The sequence below is a fragment of the Varanus komodoensis genome, unplaced genomic scaffold (genome assembly GCF_004798865.1).
Source record: "Varanus komodoensis strain SLA01 unplaced genomic scaffold, ASM479886v1 scaffold14_1, whole genome shotgun sequence".
NCBI classification, from domain to species: Eukaryota; Metazoa; Chordata; class Lepidosauria; order Squamata; family Varanidae; genus Varanus; species Varanus komodoensis.
This window is the reverse complement of record NW_025335438.1, coordinates 9,812,332-9,836,529: the sequence shown is the minus strand read 5'-3', so window position 1 is coordinate 9,836,529 and position 24,198 is coordinate 9,812,332. Positions and strand designations below refer to the sequence as shown.

General features: G+C 38.1%; 1 protein-coding gene across 4 annotated transcripts in view; it reads right to left on the bottom strand.

Annotated features, from left to right (window-relative positions):
- Positions 1–5,329: 5,329 nt before the first annotated feature.
- JPH1 (junctophilin 1) overlaps positions 5,330–24,198 on the bottom strand; it is a 69,117-nt gene continuing 50,248 nt past the window's right edge. Inside the window, exons 3-6 of one of the 4 annotated variants that reach the window (XM_044423984.1) lie at positions 23,649–23,767; positions 15,805–16,494; positions 7,750–7,845; positions 5,330–7,566 (exon numbers count right to left, since the gene is read on the bottom strand). In XM_044423984.1, the coding sequence (XP_044279919.1) occupies positions 7,838–7,845; positions 15,805–16,494; positions 23,649–23,767 (817 nt within the window). In that variant the 3' untranslated portion in view covers positions 5,330–7,566; positions 7,750–7,837. Of the gene's footprint in view, positions 7,567–7,749; positions 7,846–15,804; positions 16,495–23,648; positions 23,791–24,198 lie in introns of those variants that run through there. The other 3 variants (XM_044423982.1, XM_044423983.1, XM_044423985.1) reach the window with 3 other exon arrangements.

Here is a 24,198-nt window from a genome sequence, read left to right as displayed (position 1 = left end):
ATGGCATCCGGTCCTCTCACTTCCTGGCAAATAAATGGGGAAGAAATGGAGGTAGTGACAGATTTTATTTTCCTGGGCTCCAAGATCACCGCAGACAGGGGACTGCAGTCAAGAAATTAAAAGATGCTTGCTCCTGGGGAGGAAAGCTATGGCAAATCTAGACAGCACACTAAAAAGCAGAGACATCACCCTGCCAACAAAAGTGCGTATAGTCAAGGCTATGGTTTTCCCAGTTGCAATGTATGGCTGTGAAAGCTGGACCATAAGGAAGGCTGAACACCAAAGGATTGAGGCCTTTGAATTGTGGTGCTGGAGGAGACTCCTGCAAGTCCCTTGGACAGCAAGGCGATCAAACTGGTCAGTCCTAGAGGAGATCAACCCTGACTGCTCTTTAGAAGGCCAGATACTGAAGATGAAACTCAAATACTTTGGCCTGAGAAGGAAGGACTCCCTGGAGAGGAGCTTAATGCTGGGAACAATAGTTGGCAAAAGAAGAAGGGGACGGCAGAGGATGAGGTGGCTAGATGGAGTCACTGAAGCAGTTGGTGTGAGCTTGAGTGGACTCTGGGGGATGGTGGAGGACAGGAAGGCCTGGAGGAATGTTGTCCATGGGATCATGATGGGTCGGACACAACTTCACAACTAAGAACAACAACAACAATGCCTGGAAAGTAAAAGTTGAGAACATTCAGAAAAACTCATCCACTGGCAAGAGTACAATAATTCTAAACTGACTTAAAATTACCAACCTGTCTACTTTTCTACCTAAGGAAAGCTGTGATGTCTCTGCTTCTTTCTTAGCTCATAAAATGCTGCTAGGGCAGAGTATGTAGTGAATTCCTACATCTTACATTTGCTTCCATTAGTGTCAATACACTAGTGTAACGATTCTGCTGCTTGCCATAACCCCTTTAACTTTTTGTGAATGTGTCATATTCAATACGTTTCATTCTGCTTGTGTAAACTGTTGCACAAATGTATTCCCAAGTCATTACAACTTCATTGTGCTAGTGGAACACACCACTTCTTTCATTTCCTCTTTCAGCATTACATTGGAGCTAACTCTACATTTCCAAGGCCACTTGTGCATGCTGGGAGCCAGTGGAATGTACCCTTCAAGTTTCTCTAAAATGGAATCCAGTCTTATGGCTGAAGAATGTAATGATGGGAGAAGAAGAAGGTGGAAAATGGAGACCCTCCACCTGCAATCTATGATAGTGGAAGAGAAACCACAGTAGCAAGATAAAGGAGGTGGTGGAGATACAGATGAAAATTTGAGCTGGAGAAGAACTCAGGGATTTTATTGAGAAGCAAACATTACAGTGGAGGCTCCTTATTTCTCTCCTTATTTCTCTCATAATCCCTTTCCTGCTGAGTACGTATGCATGGGCTTGCTATTGGGAAAGCTATCTGAAGCACTGCAGAGTGATTCAGTTGGCCTTACTTTTGAATGGACACCCAGAGGCCTGACCTACTTATTTGCTCATGCTTATTTTGGGCTTGAGCTGCTTTACAAAGGAATTTCAAGGCTACTTTTTCAGCCTTTCCTACTTTGCCTGGGCCCCCATTGCAATGTGGCCTCTGAGAGCTTCTCCGATCAGTGTAGTCCTTGAGCTGAAAAGAAAAAATTGCAACTTCATCAGCATCTCTAATTTTATACATCCCTGAAAACTTAGTATGTGCTGGCATTGTTAAAGTGCCCGACATGTTTGTTTGTTTGTCAGCACTTCACAGAAGACTTGCTAGAATTGTAACAATCTCTATTCCACTTCCTACCTCACAGGATCTTTGCAGTCCTGACTGGCGACTTGTCACTGGGATTTTTACATAGCTCACATACCTGTCTCATTAGCAGTTGGGTTAAGGATTCAGTGTTGAATACCCTGGTTATAGCCGCATATTATGGTAGCTCCATATAATAATGAATATCTGAATACTCCAGGCATGTAACGAGGCATTTGGGCTAGTTGCAGAGCCATCAAACAGCTTCACTTTCTCTTATTATATACACTTATTATTAGAGATGTGAAGGCAAGGAGTGGGACACAGAAAAATCCAACTTCCCATTTATTTCCTGAAGCCATTGGCACAAAAAATTGATTATGGATTACTTACTTGCTGAATAAAATGAACGTTTCAGACTAGGTGTTCATATATTTACTGGCCCAAAATGTTTCCTAAAAACTATGTAGTATTTGTTTAGGTAAGACTATCTACATCATCACAGCATTATAACACTTGCACACCAAAGACAAGTAAAGTGAGACTGCAGCTCCTAAAGGTAAAAACAATATGCATTTCTGTCTCTAAGGGAACTGCTATTGCCACAAGAGAAAGTAGCTTTGACTTTCTCCTATGCCTCTGGGCTTGCTCTTCTTGGTATAGTTAGTGAAACTGTTCCTCCACTCTTAACTAGGCTCCAAAGGACTAGAAGAAAGTACAGAGCAACAAAAAGGAGCTGAAATTATATTCAAAAGTGTTTAAATTTACACAAATTCAGAAAATTGACCATATTGAAATGCACTAGTTTACCCTCATGTGAATTATAATTTGACTGCTACTAATTAAATGCTTTGATGCAACCTGCCTCCACCATAGTCAAGTATTTTCTATTTAGTTGGCCACTAAATGGTTTCCCCTGATCTCTGCATTTAGCATACAAAGGCCAAACCAAGTTATACATAATCTTATGTATAAGATTATGTATGCATAATCTTATACATATGCATCTTATGTTCCTATAGTAACAAAGTGACTTTCAATCTGTAACTGGTACTAACTGGTACTAATTCTGCATTTCTTTAAAAAAAATCTAAAATGTTCCAGTTTTCCTAGGAAAAGTGCAGTTTTCCCTCATGGCTTCAAAATTTCCAAAATTTTCCTTATATGCTCTTTATTCTAATGTTTCTGAAAGAGATGGATATGTGTGCATAGATGAATACGTGTATAATAGAATTAGTGATGGAGAATGCAAACTACAATTCCATGTAACAAGAAGAGGATTATAGTCTGTCTTTGACAGTTTTCAATGTTATTATTAGCTGTTTTAATTACACCTTTGAGAATCTGTTCAAGTGCCATAAGAACAATGAACTCCCATTTAAACTCCCCTTGTTCCGGGTCTTTTTCAGCAGATGAAGAAAATAAATGCAAAATAATATCCATTTTTTCAGAATAATGAGTCACTGGGACAAAATCATCCTACTATTCAGGTACATTAATAATTTTCAGTTCAGGTTATACAGTAGATATTGCAGAAGAAGAGGTTGGTAGATCAGAAAAGTGTCATAATTAAAAATGCACTTTGTATAATCATATTCAAGTCCCTTGTTAGCCCTTGTTATGCAAATTAAGATATTCACAGTATTATGGCTGCATTGCATTTGAATCACATACTGGAAATGGAAGCAAAATATTAGTGGTCTTCAGAACTTTATATGAATAATAAGGTTATCTAGTGTGCCTTAATAATTATGTTGTCTTTGGTCACATACTTCTTGTACATCTAGAAAATCAATGAAAATATTATTTTAAAAGGAGTTATGCTGGACTAGTTTAGGAAATTAAGAAGTAATTAAAATATTATTATTTCCGTTAAAGGAATTTCTGTTTTTGTGTTGCCACAAGTGAATATTCTGAGTTCACACAATTTCTTTGGAAATTAGGTGTGGTGTTTCTGCAGTTAGCTTTAAAACAAAATTAATTTATTAACCCCAGCCTTTTACTCCCTGACTTCATAAAAGCATTCATATCTGTGGAACAGAATAAAAGATATTTGAAATAACAAAGGTATATTTTAAAAAAATATACTTAGTGCTAAGCATTTGGCTTCTGCCCTCATCAGCAGTTGCAATATTAAACAAAGTGCAATAATGCAAGACTGGCAGTTTGGAATATGGAAAATGAAAATTCCTAAGAATAAAACAAAAGCATATGTAGTATAAAGCTTATTAAACCTTCTCCAGGTTAAAGCCATACAGACATAGAATTGTTGAGTCTGTAGATGCAGAAGTTCTACTTTCTGACACACATGTTGCCCTTCTTTGTTCAGCTGGAAGTAACTTTAAGTTTGAGGGACTGAGTACACATGAATTGAAATGTCATGCAACAAACTGCACCAGTTTTCCTTTTAGTAAAAATTGTAGATTTGTGGTCTCATAATCTTGTTCTTAGGTCCTGTGTCTTTTCTGAAATATTGCATACAACATTCATTTATTATTTTTTACATTCATTAGTGGAGGCGCATGTTACTGATTGATTGGGTTCATTCTGGGTGGCAAGTTTGCTGTGTCGTACAAAACTGGATCATCTCCTGCAGCATGGCTTGCTCATGGCTTGGTCTAGGCTTGAATCCATAATGGGTTGTCCTGTCATCTGAACCCAGGCAACTGAACCCATTGTAAGTACTCTGTTGAGAAAGCTTCTTGTCAAGAGTAGCAAAACTCTCCTTTAAAGGTCACTCCCAGTGACAGCCATCCCAAATGTGCTTGAGTGGTACTTTAGGCATCACTAGTTTGGTGATCTCTGCCACAACTGCAAACCATGACTCACTGTGGTGGCTCCCCCCCCCCCCCACTGTGCTTTTCCTTGGTGATCATGGATAGCGATATCCATACTGACAGTTCTTCAAAGTACACAAGCAACACGTTGGATGATCATCGGTTGGCTACATCCCAATTGATACAAGTATTTGTATTTTTAAAAAAAATCTAGTTGGACTTGTGCAAGAGGTATAAGATGAGTGGCCTTGTTTGTGTAATTAGTCTTTCTGGATCAATATCTGTAGAAAGTATTTCAGTTTGACAGCTTATACCTGTCAAGACATTGTCCAAGCAAGACTGCCTATTCTGGACCTGTATAAGCACACAATTTCAACCAGAAGCATTAAGAATTATCCAAAAAAGCACATTTGGGCACTTTAAAAAACATGGCCCAGCAATAATAGTTCCTCAAGTGTGCTGTCAGTTCAGAGTGTTCTGCTCATGATCTTTGGAAACAATGTCTGGACAGGATAGAACCAGCAGAGAGATTAAAAGGATTCATGATCATGGTGGGATAAGAGGATGCAAGTTGGTCCTGCTGTGGAGCCCCCCATGCAAACCTGCACACTGTCAAAGCAATACATATTGTTAGTAGCTATTTTCTTCATAAAAGTGTTTAACTGAAGATATATATAATCTGTGATGTGTTTGCTTATACTATATATGGTATATTATCTGTACAATGCAAAGAGGAGCAGAACATGGAAGACAAATTAACTTGTTCAACTTGGTTAACTATAGTCAATGAATATGGAAGAGAGCATGTAAAGAAAGAACCCATCTACACATTAGTAACCAATTCATTTTTATTAGAGCAAATACAGTTATGAAAACTGTACATTATCTCTTTTGGGTTCCAGAATTATAAATAAAGAATCTCGTTAGATAAAGAGTTCATTCACAGCAAGAAATTTTAAATAGACAAAGTGACGTGTCATTAAGTACATTGGCAGACTCATGTGCTGTCCAAAATGTAGTGTACAATATACAACCAACTATAAATAGCCTTTTATGTAAAATACAGCTGTGCACATTTTAGAAAAATACCAACAATTTCTGATTCAAGCTTTGTTTTTAGAAAAGCTTACAAATCATACATATTTATAAATGGAACCAACATGCTTAAATTTATAAACATTTTCAAAAGCTATTTTTAAAGATTTTTAAATACACATGAAACAATATTTGAGTGTCAGTTACAAAATTAGTTTAAGCAATTGGGCTAAACAGTAGATAAGAAAAAGTGTTTATATAGGACAATTAAAAACCCTGATTCTCAAATTATGTTTCTAAATTTAGAATTAGCACATGTTTTACCTTCCTTAAGAAATAAGCATATATAAGTTGTTAAATTTTCATTTTCTGTCTTTCTGCTTTCTTCTTGAATCCACACTGATCAAAACACAGGATTCTCAACCCACTTCTGCAAAAAATGTCATTCTGTTACTGTCCTGCATTGAAGTGCTCCAGGCTACAATTCCATACTTGTGGCAGGCTGCTTCTTATAGTGGCTAATGTAGTTATGAGAAAACTTCTCTATTAAACCATGCAAATAATAATAATAATAATAATAATAATAATAATAATTTACAAAGAGGAGTAAAACCTGGAAAAATGTTTTCTAAAAGATAAAAACTAAACAAAACCCAAGCCCTTTACTCTTCATTTCTAATTAAAATGCTGACTTTCAAAATGATCACTCCATGTACAATTTTGCTCTAAGTAAACAAGCATGCTTTTCAGTATTATGGAATACAGTAACTACAGTGGGGAGGGGAAAAGCATGGATCACATCATCAAAACACAGGACTGTAAATCTTGTTAAGGAAAACAGTCCAAATGAAAGTTTGAGGCTGAAGTTTTAACAGGCTGAGGTAAGATTACAGATTCATTATAATAAAATTAAAGGCATCAAACTGATAATCAGTCATTGTTAACAGACTTAAATGCTCTACCTGAATGTATTCAACATGACACTTGACCTTTAAAAACATTATTTATTATAAGTTTATTCAACGGTTTCCATTGTGCAATCAGGAAATATTGTAAATGTCAAAATTTACTTCAATATTGAGATAAGATGTAGATAGATCACTGCATGGCACAACACCTCTCAAACATTATACCTCGCTCATCCAATATGCTGATACAGCCTAATGAACCTTGCAGCACTTAAAATAGTTTTGTTTGCCACTTTCACAAGGAAGATACAAATGATGGCTTTAAACATTGTTGCATATTTGCCTGCAAACCCTGAAGAGGAAAATGACTTAACCTGGTTAGGTTTAAAAAGTGTTATGAATAAATTAATCTTTCCAAGAAGTGAACTGTACTACACATATGCTCTAAGTCTTGATTTTGTTTTTCTAATGCAGTGTGAAAACTAGTGAAGTTTTCCAGGCTGGTCTACATTATTATATTATAGCTGTACATAGGTTTAAAATAAATGAACAGAATCATGCATAAGCAAATGAAACACAATCTCCCAGAAAATGGCAAAGAGATTTTAAAAGCAGCAAGTAATGGAATAAGACTGGTGAGTGATGCTGCTAACTATTTCTTCTAATGAGATAGGAGTGAATACTGGAATCGCTTCCACAGCAACAGAATCCTCTGACCACATTCCTCTGGCAGTCGCTTTCCCATCTCCCCCACCAAAAACATCAGACGGCAAAATAGTAAGGCAGCTGTTAGCTTCCATCAGCAAAAGTGCAGCTCCGTACATTTCCAGTTTAGTCACACTCTCTGCTGGAACAGATGGAATGAGCAACACACTTTACTTGTTGGGCTGCTTCAGCAAGTTTATGTGTGTGCGGGCGTGTTTTTTCCCCCAACATGGCTGCTTGCTTCAGCTTTCAGAGGACCTCAAAGCCCCTTGGCTGAGTATTCCAAGTTTCATCTCTCTTGTGTCCCATCCTAATTCCATGCCTCCTTCCTGCGTCTGAACATGACTCGTGCCATTTAAAAGGCTGATGACACAACTGCCGAGAACTGTGGGCTTACGCCACTAGTTGTCATGACTTCACTGAAGGATCAAAACAGTTATATCATTAAGTAACTATGTTGAATCACATTCAGGCATAGCTAAAATTAAAGTGATGAAACATTGACATTCGTAAATAATAGAGTTTTGCAGTTTGAAATAGAAACAATTAAACTAAGACTGGGAAGAATAGAATTTTTATGTGAAACACAAGACCATTCTTACCTTTTCCAATTCCAATCAAGTTAGAAAATGGACAAAAAGAATGGCTAAACCAATATTCAACAGCATTACAAGGGCAATCATGATTGAATTAGGACCCTGCAATTGAAATAAAATGGGTTTGATTACATTCACAAAAACTAAGATAACAAATGCCATCTTTGACATTAAGTTGCTTCCTAATTATGTTATAAAAGCAAAACCAGAACTGAATGTCTCCCTCTCTGCAGTTCTTTAAACACCCAGCACAGTCTTCTTCTAAAATATAATAGACAAAGTAAACACAAATGATGCTATTGTATGGATTGTGCTGTTATTCCTAGAAATCCACTCAGGAAATGGAAAACAAAATAGCTAAATGGGTTGTATTCAGTGATACCCTTCCATCCATGGAACTGACGTGGCTGACAGAACAAATTTTCTGTTCTGCACATGCCCAAATTTGGAACTGGAAAGGACTAATATGCTGTATGTGAAAGGCTTCTGTTAATTATCTATTTTTGCTATAAATACATTTTGGAGGAAGCTGTATCTTGTAGCGAGTCTAATAAAATACAAAAAATGCCTGATGTTTGTTAGTACCACCATCAAACCAAAAATATAGAACCACTATAGAAGCTTCTTCTATAGAAGAAGCAAATGCTAACCCTTGCATAATATTAGTCAAGCTTCTCCTTTTATCTCATCTTTCCTGCATCTTTCTGCTTTGATATTATGGTATTGTAATGCAGGCACGTATACAAGTTTCAAGAAAACACAAACCAATCTTAATATTCACCTTAGCCTGAAATACAGTTACTTAGTGCCATTGTAATGACTGCAGTCCCAAGGAAGAGATTCTGCTCTATTTGCAGGCTATGCTCAGGGCATAGAAAATTGAAAAATAAAAAGGGTATCTTCCTTCTTGGTTTTAAAACCTGTTGGTGTCTAGAGATTTTGATTTAAGGTTACTTAAGGTTACTGAATCACCTGAACATTCTCAGAAATACATGGGTAACTATAATCCTGGCCTTCTTATGTGAATCATAAAGAAATGCTGGCCCTTATAATGCTGGGTTTATGAGGGACTAATAATGGATGCTTGGAATGGACTGAATATTTATGGCAATACAAAAGACTTTTTAACCTGCACTGATGTTAACTTATGTAAAGTCAAGAAATTTCATCTATATTATACACTTACCAAAGCTTCAGTTCAGCAAATGGAAAGAAACAGTAAAGCCATGTATTCCTTTGGAAAGGAAGGTTGTTCTCATGATTCAGATCAAAGACCTGAGTTTATTACTACCGTTCCTTTACAAAATTCTCAGGTATTTGGTTTGACATATACTTCTCCTTTGCTAAGAGCTGGAGCCCATGTTACAAACATTATAAAGAAACTCCCATACCAGAAGGTGACTGATACCAGCAAAGAAAATGACCTTCTAAATGGTGTTGATTATTGATGTAGTTATTTATTGATTTATTTCATTTCTATACCACCCAATTTTCTGTCCTGCACATGCTCCAAATTTGTTCCAGTTGGAGGACCTTGTGTAACAGCCTCAGCTTCTAGTCAGTTTAGAACAGAATGTTATGACTGTGTTGGTGACATAACATGACAAAGCCATCGCAGTATTCTTCATGTGATGCTCATAATGCATACTTCAAGCCAAGGTCTCAACTGATGAGAATTGCCAATATTTCGCTTTATGTGTAATTTAAGCCATTTGCAAAGGTAGCTGATTTGCCATCTTTTTAACACAATATGAATCCCAGCTTTGCTGGCAATATTATGGAAGTCAGTTTAGGAATCAAGTTCAAATGAAAAGATATTCTCTTCTTGGCCTTTTATTAGGAAGAAGGTAAATGAAACATTTTAAGGAATGGGAAAAAGACAGAGTGAGAGACTTAAGGAGTACTTCAGTGAACACCAAATAATTTCTTTGGAGTATGGTATGCTAAGAATGATCAACTAATGGCAGACAAAACTGCTCAACTCATGGAATTCAAAATGAGACTAATTCTATCTTTTAAAACCCTACTTGTGCCACTCTAAAAATGCTTTAGGGTGAAGCATCATAAATAAGGCCTTAGTACCCTGTGGCAGCTCAAAATAGAAAAAGCAAAATTAGTCTCTGCTTTCTGTGACTGATTTGAACAGGTGCTATAAGGAAGCTGTTTCAGAAAAGTTTTATGTATGCCTAGAATTGTCCTTATATAACAGAAGCTTAAGGCATACCAAAGAGAAAGAAAGAACTAATAAAATGCTTATATTGCTGTGCAATGGTATGATATAGCGGCTATCAAGGCATGACATATCAAGCTGTCAATTAGGTAAAGGCAGTATTAGTCCCTGTGCCATGAGTAATACAATTAAAAGGAAAAGCCGTTATTCAGTGGTCAACCCCCTGCTTTATTCCATGAAAAGAACACCATATGGCATGACTAAGAAAGACCCTGTCAGAGACACCAGACAGCTCCTAGCTCCGCAAAAATATAGTAACAGGTAGACCACAGGCAGGCCACCTTGTGCTATTCAGGTATTTTGGACAACTCCATAGTCAAGGACTACTGGAACTCTCATCCAAACTATCTGGGAGGCACCAGGTTGTTTTCCTCTGAGTTAGACAGAATTCTTGTCTCACTTAATACAAGGTATCATCTGACCTATCAAGTCCAATGATGTTTTAAATAAATAAAAAAAATATGTGATTTACTCACATTAGTGTAATTGAGAATTTGTCTTCAGAATTTATATAGCTTTAATGAGTTTGCACAGAGATTAATAAATATTTCATCACATGAGAAAACAAACAACCCCTCCAACCAATACCAAACCCCGCACACAATACTCCAAGGCTGCATATTCTGGTATGCCTGATTAATCTGTTAAACACCATCAGATTATATCTCCAATTACTTTGCAGTTCTCATTGTTGTAGAATGGCATGTTGGATGTTCTTTTTTTCTGAAAAGGCTAAGAGGTTGAATAAGGAAGTTATTTTGCCCCCTATGGCTTAAATGGTGCTGAAGATAATAGGAAAATCTGTAAGCTGTGTAATATAAAGTTCTGTGCCTACTAAAACTCTGAAATGACACATATCAGTTTGGAAGAAATTCTGATGCAAAAGAGATATTTCATGATACCCTGAAGAATGAAAGATTATTTTTCACTTTAAAGTAGGCCACATGTAAAATAAATAATCACATTTGTAACACATTTCATCTTTTAATTTGGCAAGAAAATGTCCGAAATACGCATCTATCAGTTGAGATAATAAATCTTGGAAACTATAGCAATGCACTTAAATCTCTAACCTCTGACTGGAAATCTTAATGTTTACCCACTCTTCTTAATAATACTTGGTTGCATTGGTGTCATCAAGGCAAGTCTACTTAAAGTGCTCCAAGGTACAGAATTATACATTTTCTTCAGTAACAAAGGACCACTTCATAGGACTACTGTGCCAAATTGGATTGTTTCTGTTTAGTAAAACACCTTAAGATGCAATCTTAGGCATGTTCAGATGGGAAAAAGTTTTATATTTCCCAGCATGCTCCAGCTGGTTGGGAAATGTTGAGAACTGTACGATTTTTTTTTCTGTCTAAACATAGGATTGTACCTTTATATGCATGCATCATATATGTGCATGTGCGTGCATGCATGTCTATTACATAATACACACAATGAGTCATGTGTGATCTTCATGTTCCACAATGTACATATTTCTACCTCCACATGCTGTCATCTGTGAAGTAGCCACCCATTAAGTGCAATATACATCCATTTTCCCTTTCCTTGATGCTGCTAAATACTAAATAAAAAACAACATTGGCTTACTCTGAAGGTTTTATGCCCTGAAGCCCCCTTGACAATCTGCAGTCCTGGAGCAGCAACTCCTGGTTTCACTTGAACCAAAGATTTCTTTTTATATCCAAGAGGTTTATCTAAAGTCGTGGGTAGACAAAATCCTCAATAATTGCTAGTTTTCACTTTTGGATTCTTTGCTTTAATTGTGAAATAAGAGCTTTGTTGTTTTATTTCATCTACTGTTTGTTACGAAGTTTGCACTATCAGGGAGCCACAGTCACTTTTACCTTTCCAGCAAGTGTTACTTGTGATGTGCACATGCTTGTAAACACACATTTGTTAATAAATGATGTGTGCAATGTTTTATGTGTATGGATAAAAATGTAAAGGGAGAGTCTTCATTAGTGATCTTATAAATGGCATCAAAGTTTAATCTTTAATACACAGCATTTGTTTGTTTATATGGTAAAAATATAAATTATCCAATGATAATAGCAATGGTGCATGAATCATCCAAGACAATATGTGACAGGGTGTGTCTGAAAACAATAGCAGCCCTTTGTGCAGGCAGAAGATGTTATCTCTGGATAACAATCTTGTTAACCACCAAATCATGATTATGTAACTAATCTCTAGATTTGACTTATATGCAAGGTCTCATTTACTACTATTAATGAATGCTAGTTAAAGCATTAAAATGCTTTAAAGTTATGGAAGTTCCATGTGATGAGGAATATATATTGTGTGTTTCTTTCAGGGAATACTGGTGGGACACTGACATAGCCACAGCTAATGTAATTGCAATGAAAGTGTGAAGCAGTGGGAATCTTTTGGTTTCCTTTCAATCAGTCACAAAAGTTCTGTTGAAATAGCAATATTGCCTTTCTTCTACTTCTTGCAAATGGTGCTAAGAGGCGTGTTTGTACTGCTGTCCGTGTTTCATTACCAGTAGCTGTTCATTAGCTATTACAAGAGTGAGCCATTTATATATGGCTTTCTCCACTCTCCTGTCACAAGCTTGAAAGGCTTGGCACTATGTGGATGGGGCCAGTCATGCAGCTATTTCCCATCCAATTGTCAGCCTTGTCAGCCAAATGACAACTGAATGGAACAAGCCCACATGTAAGCCTGGTGCCACAAGGACAGGACCACTACAGTTGAGGTGGTAGTGTGTCATGTGCTATGGATGAATAGTTTTGCTGGTGCTTTGTGATGTACAATGAGCATCTAATGACATTAAGAAGCAACTCACTGGATCATGAAGGTGTTCTCAGGACACTTGCAGATGGCAGACATCCAGTGGCCACTACCAGTTGCAATCACAGGAAGTCCAACAGGAAAAACAGGTATTTATTTTATTTTATTTTTATTTATTTTTCAATTTATATCCTGCCTTTTTCCTCAAAGGACTCAAGGCAGCTTACATCATTCTCCTCCTCCATCTTATCCCCACAACAACAACCCTGTGAGGTAGGTTGGGCTGAGAGTCTGTGACTGGCCCAAAGTCACCCAGTTGGCTCCATGGCCGAGTGGGGACTCGAACCCAGATCGTCTGAGTTCCAGTCCCATGCTCTTAACCACTACACCACACTGGCTATTTCTGCTGTACCAAGTTTGGAAATGAAGGCAGAGGATTTACCATTACTGTCACTGCGCTGCTTGTGCTGTTTCTGATGGCCTGTTTTGGTTAGAATCACTTTGACTCTCATTGTGACTCTCATCTTGGTTGTAGATGTCAGGTATGCTGCTTCTGGAGGGAGAAGCTGTCTGGAAATGCCTATAACGTCACTTGTAAAAACAGTCTGGGATATCTGAGGGAAGTTCTGTCTCCATATATCCCCCCCAGAGCTCTAAGATTTTCTTCAGAGGTTCTTCTTCAAGAGCCATCCCCTAATAAAGTAGAGGGGGAAACGGCTAGGAGAAGGGCCTTCTCCATTATTGCATCCACTAACGGACTGCTCTCTCTAAGGAAGCATGCTTGGTGCCATCACTGCTTGCCTTTTGGTGCCAGGTAAAGACTTTTTCATTTAACACATGTTCTTATGTCACCTTGTGTGTTTTTTTTCTGTTAGTCTTGCTGCTTGCTCATTATGTTTCTTGCCATGAATATCAGCGTTTATATTTTATTTGGATTTTATACTTGTACTTTTGATTTTATTGCTCTGCTTTGACATTTTATTGCTTTTATTGTTGTTTACATAAGCCACCCAGAGAGCCACTTGGGCTATAGGGAGGCATATAAATATAATAAACAAACAAACAAAATCTACAATAACTATAGAAGTAGACATGGCATCCAAGGGCAAAATTACATGTTACTCTAATCATGCAGCTTATAGCTAAGGCTTGCCTGGCTTTTTAGTTTCATATAGGTGTGCCTCTAATTTGGATTAAGACTATCATGTTGTGAGGGGAGGGTAAATGTTTCTTCTTAGCAATTCTCCTCAACTCCGCTTCTTCTCATATGTGTGAAGTTTTAAAAGGAAAGCTTCTATTGGAGCCAGCTAATCAGGGGACCAGTATCAGAGGCAGTATGCCTAAGTGCACCAGCTGCTGGGGACCATAGGCATGTCACAAATGCATCCTACTTGAGGGTTCCTTGTGGACTGGAAGGAGCCCTGTCCTGGGCTAGCATGCCTCTTCTGAGACTCATAATGAGACTTCTTTTCCTGCAGCACCATGGACCCAATCTGAACTGATTCCAGAGGCACTTATGCGTGGATAAAAAAAAAAACAAACACAAGGCTTAACTACATGCTGCAGTGAGTGCAACATGAAACTGTGCTAATGTAGGATTATTTCCTCAAATTACTCTTTGAATTTTACCATGGTCCTTCAAAAACATGCAGATTTATTGAGATTTTGCTGTACAGTTCACTTCATTGACCCAGTTCACATGCAATTCACATATAAACATTCATGGCTTGTTTGAACCATGGTACCGGGATTGAGTGATTCAGCTGCTCCTGCCCACCTTTGTTTCTCACTTTAGTAAGCAATCCTCGAATGCCCTGTTCTTGGGCTGTACTCTGCGATCTGCAAAATTGGTGCTCTGGGTTGTTAATGAAATGCAATAATGAAATGAAATGTTGGTGAGAAACAACCCGGAGTTTTAACCTAGCAATGAACCACAGGTTGTTGGGCAGTTTACCTAAGTAAAAACTAAGTAAAAGTGACTGAGTATTTGTGGAGTGCCATGCTCACTCAGTCTCAGCAGCCCTGATGGAAGACTGTAAAAACAACCCACTGGGTTGCACAAGTCAGACTGGTATCACTTCTGAGGCTGATGCATTGGCAATTTGGAGAATTATATCATTTCATTGGCTTTTCTCATATTGATATTCAAGTTTGGTAAAAATGTATCTCTTTGGCTTGATGGAATCACATTGTGCACACAGCAGATAAACCTTTTCAAGATACATACTTAGTATCTTCTGTGTTCCATCTAGAGTTGCACAATACAACTTCCCTCTCCAAGCATTCATAAATTGTAATTACGGAGAGGCTGAAGAGCCATGCATGCTGGCCTTTTCCTCTCCAGTGCTCTCACATTGATCCAAATGTCTGCAGGGAAATTCCACCAAATTCAGCTGATACAGTCACACTTCCCCCTGCAATTGGGAATCCTATGGGACTGCAGGAAGGACCTTAATGTATGCAGCCAAACATGGTTACAATCTTCCTTCAGACATTCTAACTCAAACCAGGGAGACAGAGTGGAGCTGGCACACTAGTCTCCTTCACAGACACCATTATTAATAACTGCATATAAGGTGTATGAGGAATATTAAAAGTGCAGTGGAAGAACCACAAATGCCTGCCTTTTGGTTTCTTAGTATTATTAATTTATGGTGAGAGAAAGGGAGTGTTTGCTAAGCTGAATTATGTACACATTGCACACTTTCATACCTACCAAAGTAAGTTTTATGAGTAAAAATGCATGAGTAAATTTTATATGGATAATAATTTGATGTAAACCCCATGTAAAGTACATTAGTATTAGGCTTAAAGGGATTGCTGTTGAATGTAAACAGGGTGTCCCTGCATCTCAGAAAAGGGTTTTGCCATAAATGATATCAGAGTTAAATCTTAGGGAACAGTAGGGCACAAGGGCTCTATTTAGATTTAAACTGACTTTTTTTTTTCTTAAAAGATGTTCAGGCAGCAAAACACTGACAAAGATGCAAACTGCTGAAAATATGAAATACAGCAAGTGAATACTACCAGGTACATGAATATTCCCGGCTATTAAGATGCTGGCTTACCCAGGCAGAAAGATCTTGGAATATTTTTGCGCTTTTGACCCACAGTACCTACCAAATTGACTTCTCTTTCCACTGAAGAATAGAAGTTGTTATTAGCTGGATTCTTTGGTGAAACAGATTCAGGTTTCTTTAATAATTCTTTGGCATCTAATTGAATCCCAGATCGGTCAGGGCTTGGCTTCTGAGCTTTAACTAGTGCAAGTGCTGCAGACGATGGATTGGCATGGTCCTCATCTTCCCCAAGATCAAATGGATACACTGTTGGATTTGTTTTTACATAATAACCATGATAATGATCATGCAATTCTCCATTCTCTGTGCTGCTGGGATTGTTGTGGGGTGACAACTTTGGCTGGTGTTTTACCATCATTTCTTCCTTCACAGGCATTTTTGAATAAAGAGGTTTGTTGACTACTGGTGTTACTTTTTCACTGATAACATTCTTTTTTTCTTGAATGAGTTTGACTTCCGAGGTGGAGTTTTGCTTTTTGCCTTGTTTTGCAGGGGAAGGCTCTGCAGGGAGGAGGGGACTTTGTCGAGGGCTCTGTTCTGGAGTCCCAGGAGGTGTAGTGCCTTTCCGATAAAAGTGAGGTGATTCTTTTGGTGTCGGTGCTTTTTCCTGAGTTTTTTCATCAGGGCTTTCCTTAACTTCGGCACTTTCCTGAAATCGTTGTTTGATATAATCAGGACCTGAAATTTAGATACAAAGAAGCAAATCACACAGAGGATTTCTAGCAAATTACTGAAGCAAAGAAAAGAATATATTTTGCAGTTTGCATGACATACTTGTCCTCTTTTACTTTCTCTTTGCAGTTATGACTCCTTTTTTTTGGATTAATTCTCTTACCTTTTTTTCTTAATACATAAGAAAAAAAAGCAGAAGTGGTTATTGCTAATGAATTTATATTTGTGCCCTTTTTAATTCTAAAATGTAGTAAAAGCTTTTACTGATATCACAGATTTTTCCTCTTTTAGTGAAATTTATCAGTAAGCACATTTTGAAACCTTAATAAAAACTTGTATTACGATATGAAAGTAGTGAAAAGGATATGAAGGGAACTGGGGATTGCTACTCACACATGGACCAGAGACAGTGTTGTGGAAACTAATTTTGACATGATATTTATGCATGTGTGTGCTGACAACAACATTTCAGAAAGGGAGACCATGACTATAAAACGTTACATCAGGAGAGGCCTTCAAAGTAGTGAAAGCATGGAAATAGTGGCAACAGAATATAATTGTAATATCTTTGGTACTTTTAAATTGTTTCCAATAGTGAACAGGTAAACGTTTTACAGTAATGTGCAACACAGAGAAAAGTGCAAGGTCAGTTTTCCAGAAGCAATTTTCAGAATAAAATTTCATTACTGACAGTACTTTTTAAATTCCCTCCAGCTTTTCTGCATCTTTCCAGCATCTAATTCCATGCCAATAGGCATGCATATAGAAGGGACTATCACCTTGCCTCTCCATGATGTCCTGCGTTTGCATACACAGCCTAAAATAGCACTAGCACTTTTGCAGCTGTGTCACATTTCAAATACATGGGCTGACTCTGCAGTGTTTGGCAGTTCACTTCAATGGGTGTAGGATCATGTCGCTCATCTAATTTGCTGACTCCTATCATTTCCAAGTTTGTTTCACAGCAATATTTTTGATCAAGTTTCTTCCTTACTTTTGAGCATTACGCCTTCCTATTTCGTTAGGTAGATGTTTAAATTAAACTCTTCCACATTTACAACTACCAGTGTGAATGAAAAGAATTCTATTAGCATAAATACAACAGGAAATAAATTAATAAATCCTGTATAAAAATATCTCAGCACATTAAAAGGCCTGGATAAAAAAGGTTGCCTAGCACAAACGAGACATTGATGTTAGTGCTAGGTAGATGTCCATTTCTAGAAGTGGAATGTTGCAGAGAAGGACCCTAACTCCTAACCCACATCAACTTATAAGGCAAGGGTGATTCCACCCTTATAAATGTGCCATCCTTATTAAGCCAATCAAAAGATCACAAGAATTGTGCAATCGTCAGATCTCTCCATCTGGTAAAATGTTACACCCAATCAATTAATGTTATACCCAATCAATCTTCAGTGCTTCAAAAAATTGCCATCACAGAAATATAATGAAACCAAAACAGTATCTTCAAGGGTTTACCTATAGAAAGTTACAACTAGCATTGAAGAATAGAGGATGAAAAACATTTGACTTGATTTATAAAGTCACAGTGTCCCAAGATGAGTGAGGAGGAAGGTTCTGCAGACATTCAAATTAGGCCCTGCAAATCATGTGATGCTTACAGTCACATATGATTGCTGAAAGCCAGAAAGGGACACATGTTGGAGTTCTCATTTTAGAAATATGTAATTGTATTGTTATTCAGACTCATTTCCAGGCTGGAAGACCTATCCTGGCACATTTTGCCATCAGATTGCAGAGATAAAGTAGGCATCCTTTATATTAGCCACACTGGAGATAGTTTTAGACACTGCATTTAGATAGAGAGTGTCAATGGAAACCAAACAGACACCTTTACCTAGAAGCCGGTGCACAAGTGTTTGATGTAGGAATAGATGAGCCTTCAATTCCAAAGCCATGTAAAACCTCTATTGGAAACCTAAGTCCTTTGAGTTATGTTCAGATATAGTATAAGAAAATAGTCTGGAATGAGGTGCCCTCATGCTCCTTATTTCAACAGAAAGTCCTCTCAATTTTTCTCAAACTGGCATCCTTCAGAAAAACTCTGAAGAATGTGAATACAGTCATTGTTCTGTCTTTGCATCAGCATCAAATGAAAGACATATCAGTGTAACTTTAAACAGTTAAAGTCAACCCATGTATATGGTACATGTTCCTAGAATAGTCAGGTAACTGTTATCAAGCCATCTCAGTAACAGTAAAAGAAAATCTTCTCATAAAGAATTGAGACACCACCGTAGTTCCTTACCTATCTCTTTTTGCAGTGTAGCATAGTATGGATCGAAGCTTTCTACACAAACATTGATCCAGAAGAAAGAATGCACTTCCAGACTGCATCCGGCCACCAGATAAAAACTATTCAGAATAGTGTGACTACAGCATTTGGCATGCCCTATTCACTGCATTTGTCTTCTCAAGAAATGCAGGCTATTATGTTAAGTTCCAGGCTTGCTTCTAATCTGGTTAAACTTTACGTGTGTGTGTGACTTTTTCAAATATATGTATTTATATATAAACAACCAGTCATTCCATCTGATACCTGAAGGAGCGCTTGCATCCATAAATGCCCAGCCGCCCCTTGAGATCGGCGAGGGAGGCCCTTCTCCGGGAACCCTCCATGAAAGAAATTAGGAGGGTGGGTACTCGGAGGAGGGCTTTCTCTGCGGTGGCACCTAAGTTATGGAACACGCTCCCCAGAGAGGTCCGCCAGGCGCCGTCGTTATTTGTTTTTCGGCGCCAGGCGAAGACCTTTTTATTCAAGCGGCATTTTAACTGTTAATATTATTGGATTTTATCTGGCCAGGGCGGCTTATTTTATACTGTATTTTTGTATTTTTAATTTAATGTTTATATTTTGATTTATATTATAATTATTTTAACTTACTGTTGTAAGCCGCCCCGAGGCTTCGGCGAATGGGGCGGCATAAAAATGTTTTAATAAATAAATAAATAAAATATTGCTAAAGATGCTAGCAATATCTAGCATCTGTGTTGGATGGCTTTAATTATATTTCTAAGTCAAATTTGAAACTATTCCTGGAAAGGGGGGTACACAGGATTGCCATGTTAAATAAATTAAAATACAGTACATTCTAGGGTTGATTAAAGGGATGGCTGGCAAGTCACTGCTGTATTTCTACTTCATTAAATGCCATGGAATCATTATAATTATAAGCAGAATGAATACTAATAATAGTTAATAGCATCTGAAAAATATTTTTGATAAACTTTCCCAGCGTGAGGCTGTGGTGATACCTAAATTGATATTGGTTCAGAAGTCAGTATGATCATGAATTCAACACTGGCAAAATGACAGCAAACAAACAATAGTGATAAATGGCCAATATTTCATCATAGAAAAAGGATAAAAAGCCACAAAAAAGGCAGGCTTTGGGAGCATAAGGGAAGGAGACAGGCTCTGCCAGCATACAAAGTATCCAGGTGGCACCTGGTGATCTAAGCTTCCATGATTCTCCCACTATGAACAGAATGTCCATAATCATCCAAGTCTGGAATGCTACACAATTCTTTGAACTGTGTTCTAAATGAACGTGCAAGCTTCTTCGTAAATTATAAGACATATGACCACTTATTATCACTTCCATAGCAACATTCAATTGGACAAGAATTTATGACATGTTGTAAACACCCACCCCCCACCAAAAAAGGCAAAGCATAAACAAGGCTAAGGTGTCAAACTACTTTTGGCAGAAAGACCACACTGTTCTATCTACAAATGTTTTCTCTTACAATCAGTGCCAGATTCAGGTTTTTGAGGGCCCTCAGAGAAGATACCCTTGAAGGGCCTACTCCCTCAGTGTACCTTCTCACTCATCATCACGAGCTGCTATTGCTCCTCTTTGTAATTTTCATCAGTTCTATCATAGCAGAGAGCCAGTGAGCAAGCAGGCAGGGACATCTATTGCTTCTCCTTCCCACCACCACCTGTGTTGGACCAGAGCGGGGAGAGGCAAAGGAACAGGCAGGTTGCCTTGATGAAAAAGAGGATAACTCTTTCCAATGGGCAGCATCCAGCTAATCCTATCCTTAACACCCAGTATCCAATTGTGTGGAATTACAACTTTCCTTACTCCCATGAGGATGACATGACTTGTAGTACAATATTTGGAGGGCACCACATTTGAGAAAGCTGGTGTATAGATTCCAGGCTTGGTTTAATGTTCATTTCCATTAAAGAATGGGGTTGGGGGAAGACTTTCAAATAGAGCAAGATGTTAGCTATCCTGTATCTTCTTTAAAATCAGTCTTACCAATTTCCAATGTGCAGTCATTAAAGGACAGATTGCTTGCTTTTCACATTAGGCCCTCCTAGTCAAGAAAAGGGTAAAATAACATTTACCCACAATATTGTCTTTCAGGACAATTTGACACAACAAGAGGATGTTGCCTAGTTACAAGTTAGGAAGTGGAAAAAGCTGCCAAACTTAGAAATGGGGACTGTCAGATCTTTGTGCTGTCATCACATATGATGAGCTGCCAGGACTGCACAGTCTAGTGTGATGTATCTTTGGCTTCCTGGGCAATTCCACCCATCCAGGAAACCCAATGGCTCCACTTGACCTGCAAGAACTATAGAAGGTTCTAGGTCAGGTTAGGGCTTCACCAGGGCAACAGTAGTCTCCATGGTGCTTGTTGGGCTGTAAAACATAGTTTCAGACTTCTTGCTTTCAGCTCTTTACCTGAAAACCCAACAAAATGACATGGCAGATCTCTACTGTCAGACCTAAAAAATGACATTATTGAGTTGGAAAAAGTACAGAGAAGGGCAACTAAAATGATCAAGAGGCTGGAACAACTCCCTTAAGAGGAGTGGCTATTACAACTGGGTCTGTTCAGATTAGAAAAAAGGGAGAGTAAGGGGTGACATGATGGAGGTGATTAAAATAATGCTTAGTGTGGAGAACATGGACAGTGAGAGATTTTTTTTCTCTTTCCCATAACTCTAAAACCTAGGGTCATCCCAGGAAAATGATTGGTGGAAGGTTTAGGATGGGAAAAGGAAAGACCTTTACACAATGTACAGTTAAACATCAGAATTCTCTGCCATAGAAAGTGGTGATGGCTATCAATTTGGATGGCTTTAAAAGGGAATTGGATAGATTCATGAGGGAGGAGGCTATCAGTGGCTACTAGCCTTGCTGTGCTTCCTTCTTAACCAGAGGTGATATGCCTACATACACCAGCTGCTGAGGAGCTTGGACAGGCAGAAGTCTTGGACCCATCCTGCTTGAATGATCCTGTGTGCACCTGGTTTGCCACTGTGTGTACAGAGTGCTGGACTAGATGGACCCTTGGTCTGACGCAGCATGGCTTTCCTTACATTTTTATGCTCACTGTGCGTATTTGATAAAGTTGAGAAACCTCCTCCCAGGCACCACTGTCTCACATTGTCTGGCTCCTACACTTCCATGGATATTGAAAATGTATGATGAAGCCCTATGCCCTTGTAACATCTCATAGCAACCTTTTCTATAACTTAATTGGATTAGGAAGTAGAAAAAGCTGACAATAACTCTTAGGGGAGAGCTGCTCTGAGCCACTTTTTCAAACTGGATTCCAGTATTTTTTTAACAGTGCTTTATATGAAAAGTATTTTATTTCAATAAGGATTGTGGTTTGCTTTTTGTAATGACATATCCTCATTTAAGTACATGTTACATCGTAAATATGTTCAAAATTGACATTAAATCAGAGAAGATCCTGATGGGCCACCTTTAGAAAAAGTGAGCAAATATTTCAAACCTTTAGCATGAAGCATTGTCAAGTAATTAATAAGTAAAATTGCAAAGGCTTTACAGTGGCATTACTGCAGGCTCATGTGACCTCCTATACAAAGATACTGACATACATTCAGGCAGCTGGTGAGGCATTATGCTTTCATGGAAGCTCCAAATCTCAGGTCTGTTATACAGTGTCACATTCTCACAAGCCTGGAGCAAACCTCTATTACCCACGCTCAATACCTTATGACACAGATCTTCAGTAATGCTCTTTTGAAACTGATTCCATGAATGCACACAAGTCGGAACCTTAGTCTACTTTTAGTTATATGAATCATAAATCTGCATAAACTTAGCCAGTGCTGTTTTTTGTGGGCAGAACTATGTATCTTGCTCAATACTTAGATGTGTGAGAGAATTTTAAATCTGGAACCTGAAACTGTGACATGAGCCTCACAGGCAGATATTCTAAGGAGCAAGTAATCCTTTCCTTTTCTCCTTAGTGTCTGAAATTTTTGTTACCCTCCTTAGGGGAAGATGCAAAGAAGAACATCCCATCATAGTAGTTCTTTAAGGCATAAAGCTGCTTGAGTTTAGATGGATGAAACTTTGAATCACTCATGTTGATTATATGGATTGCTCAGTTAGTATCAGTTAGTATCTTTCTGTAGCCTTCCTGTAGTGGTGACTGACTGTTTCTTTAAATCACAACTACAATGTATTACAAGGAGAAAAATCTGGTTCCACTATTGCCATATTCAGGCATGTAACTCCTGCATAAAGCAGGGGCTGAGTGAATAGATTCTCCCTTGCCATCACAGACCTGTTTCCTGCCATCTGTAGGTACAGTGTGAACTGGACTCCTAATACTACAGGGTTCAAGGTTGTGGGAAAGCCTTTGCATGTACAGCAGTACACTGTAGACGTTTGAACTGTATGTGTGGATGCTGAGAGAGAGGCTATTTGGCCTGTGCAACATCAGGACATCAGGCTATTTGGCATATCCCTACTCCATGGGGCTGTATGCAGCAGATGTAATGCCCTAATAGGGCACATATCATTAAGTAGTGGTATTATCCGTGTTGTCTTTATTGAAAAGGACTTGTTATTAATTATACTCTCCCACTCTAGGTACAGACAAGTTTACAGCATATGATTTGTAAAATATACAGAGCATAAGCTTATGGAAAATATAGCTAAATTAATATAAACACTATTCAGTAGAAAGGGTATAAAACTGACTTTTTTGATTAACAAAGTGTCTTCTAGCTTAGGAACGCAATGGTCCCTACCAACTTTTCAATGCCATGGCTGGACAGTATCCAAGTTATAAATGCATCACCTTTTAAATGCAAAAGATCACATTATTCTAGTAAAATACAAGCATAATGTTACCTGGTTGGTAGAAACCTGGGGAAAGTTCTCTGGCAACTGCTCTAGCAACATCGCATTCTTGACGAGCAGACTGGGCAGCTTGATCTGCAGCATCGGCTTTTGCTCTTGCATGTGCAGTTCTGCAGAGGACATTATAAAGTGTCTATAAGCACAGGGATTTAAAAAAAATCAAAGTAATATCAAAATTCCTGCTTCTGGGAAAGAAGTTATACACATTTTTATGTATTGATCTCTAGTGGTGTTAAATAGCTTTTGAAACTATTAGCATCAGAAGCAAGGGAATTCTATCATTTCCTGAGGAAAGTCAGTAATGCTTAGGGATTTTTAGTGCAGAAAAAGTGATCAAGAGAGAAATGAAGAGATTTCACAAATCATGGTGGTTCTATGTGATCTACAGATTCTTTATGCCTCTGAATACCATTTGCTAGGAATCAATAATGGAAGAACATTATTGACCTCAAGCCCCGTATCTGGGCTCCCAAAGGCATATGGTTGGCCACCATGTGGATTGGATCTGGAACTACATGGACATTTCATCTGATCCTGAAGA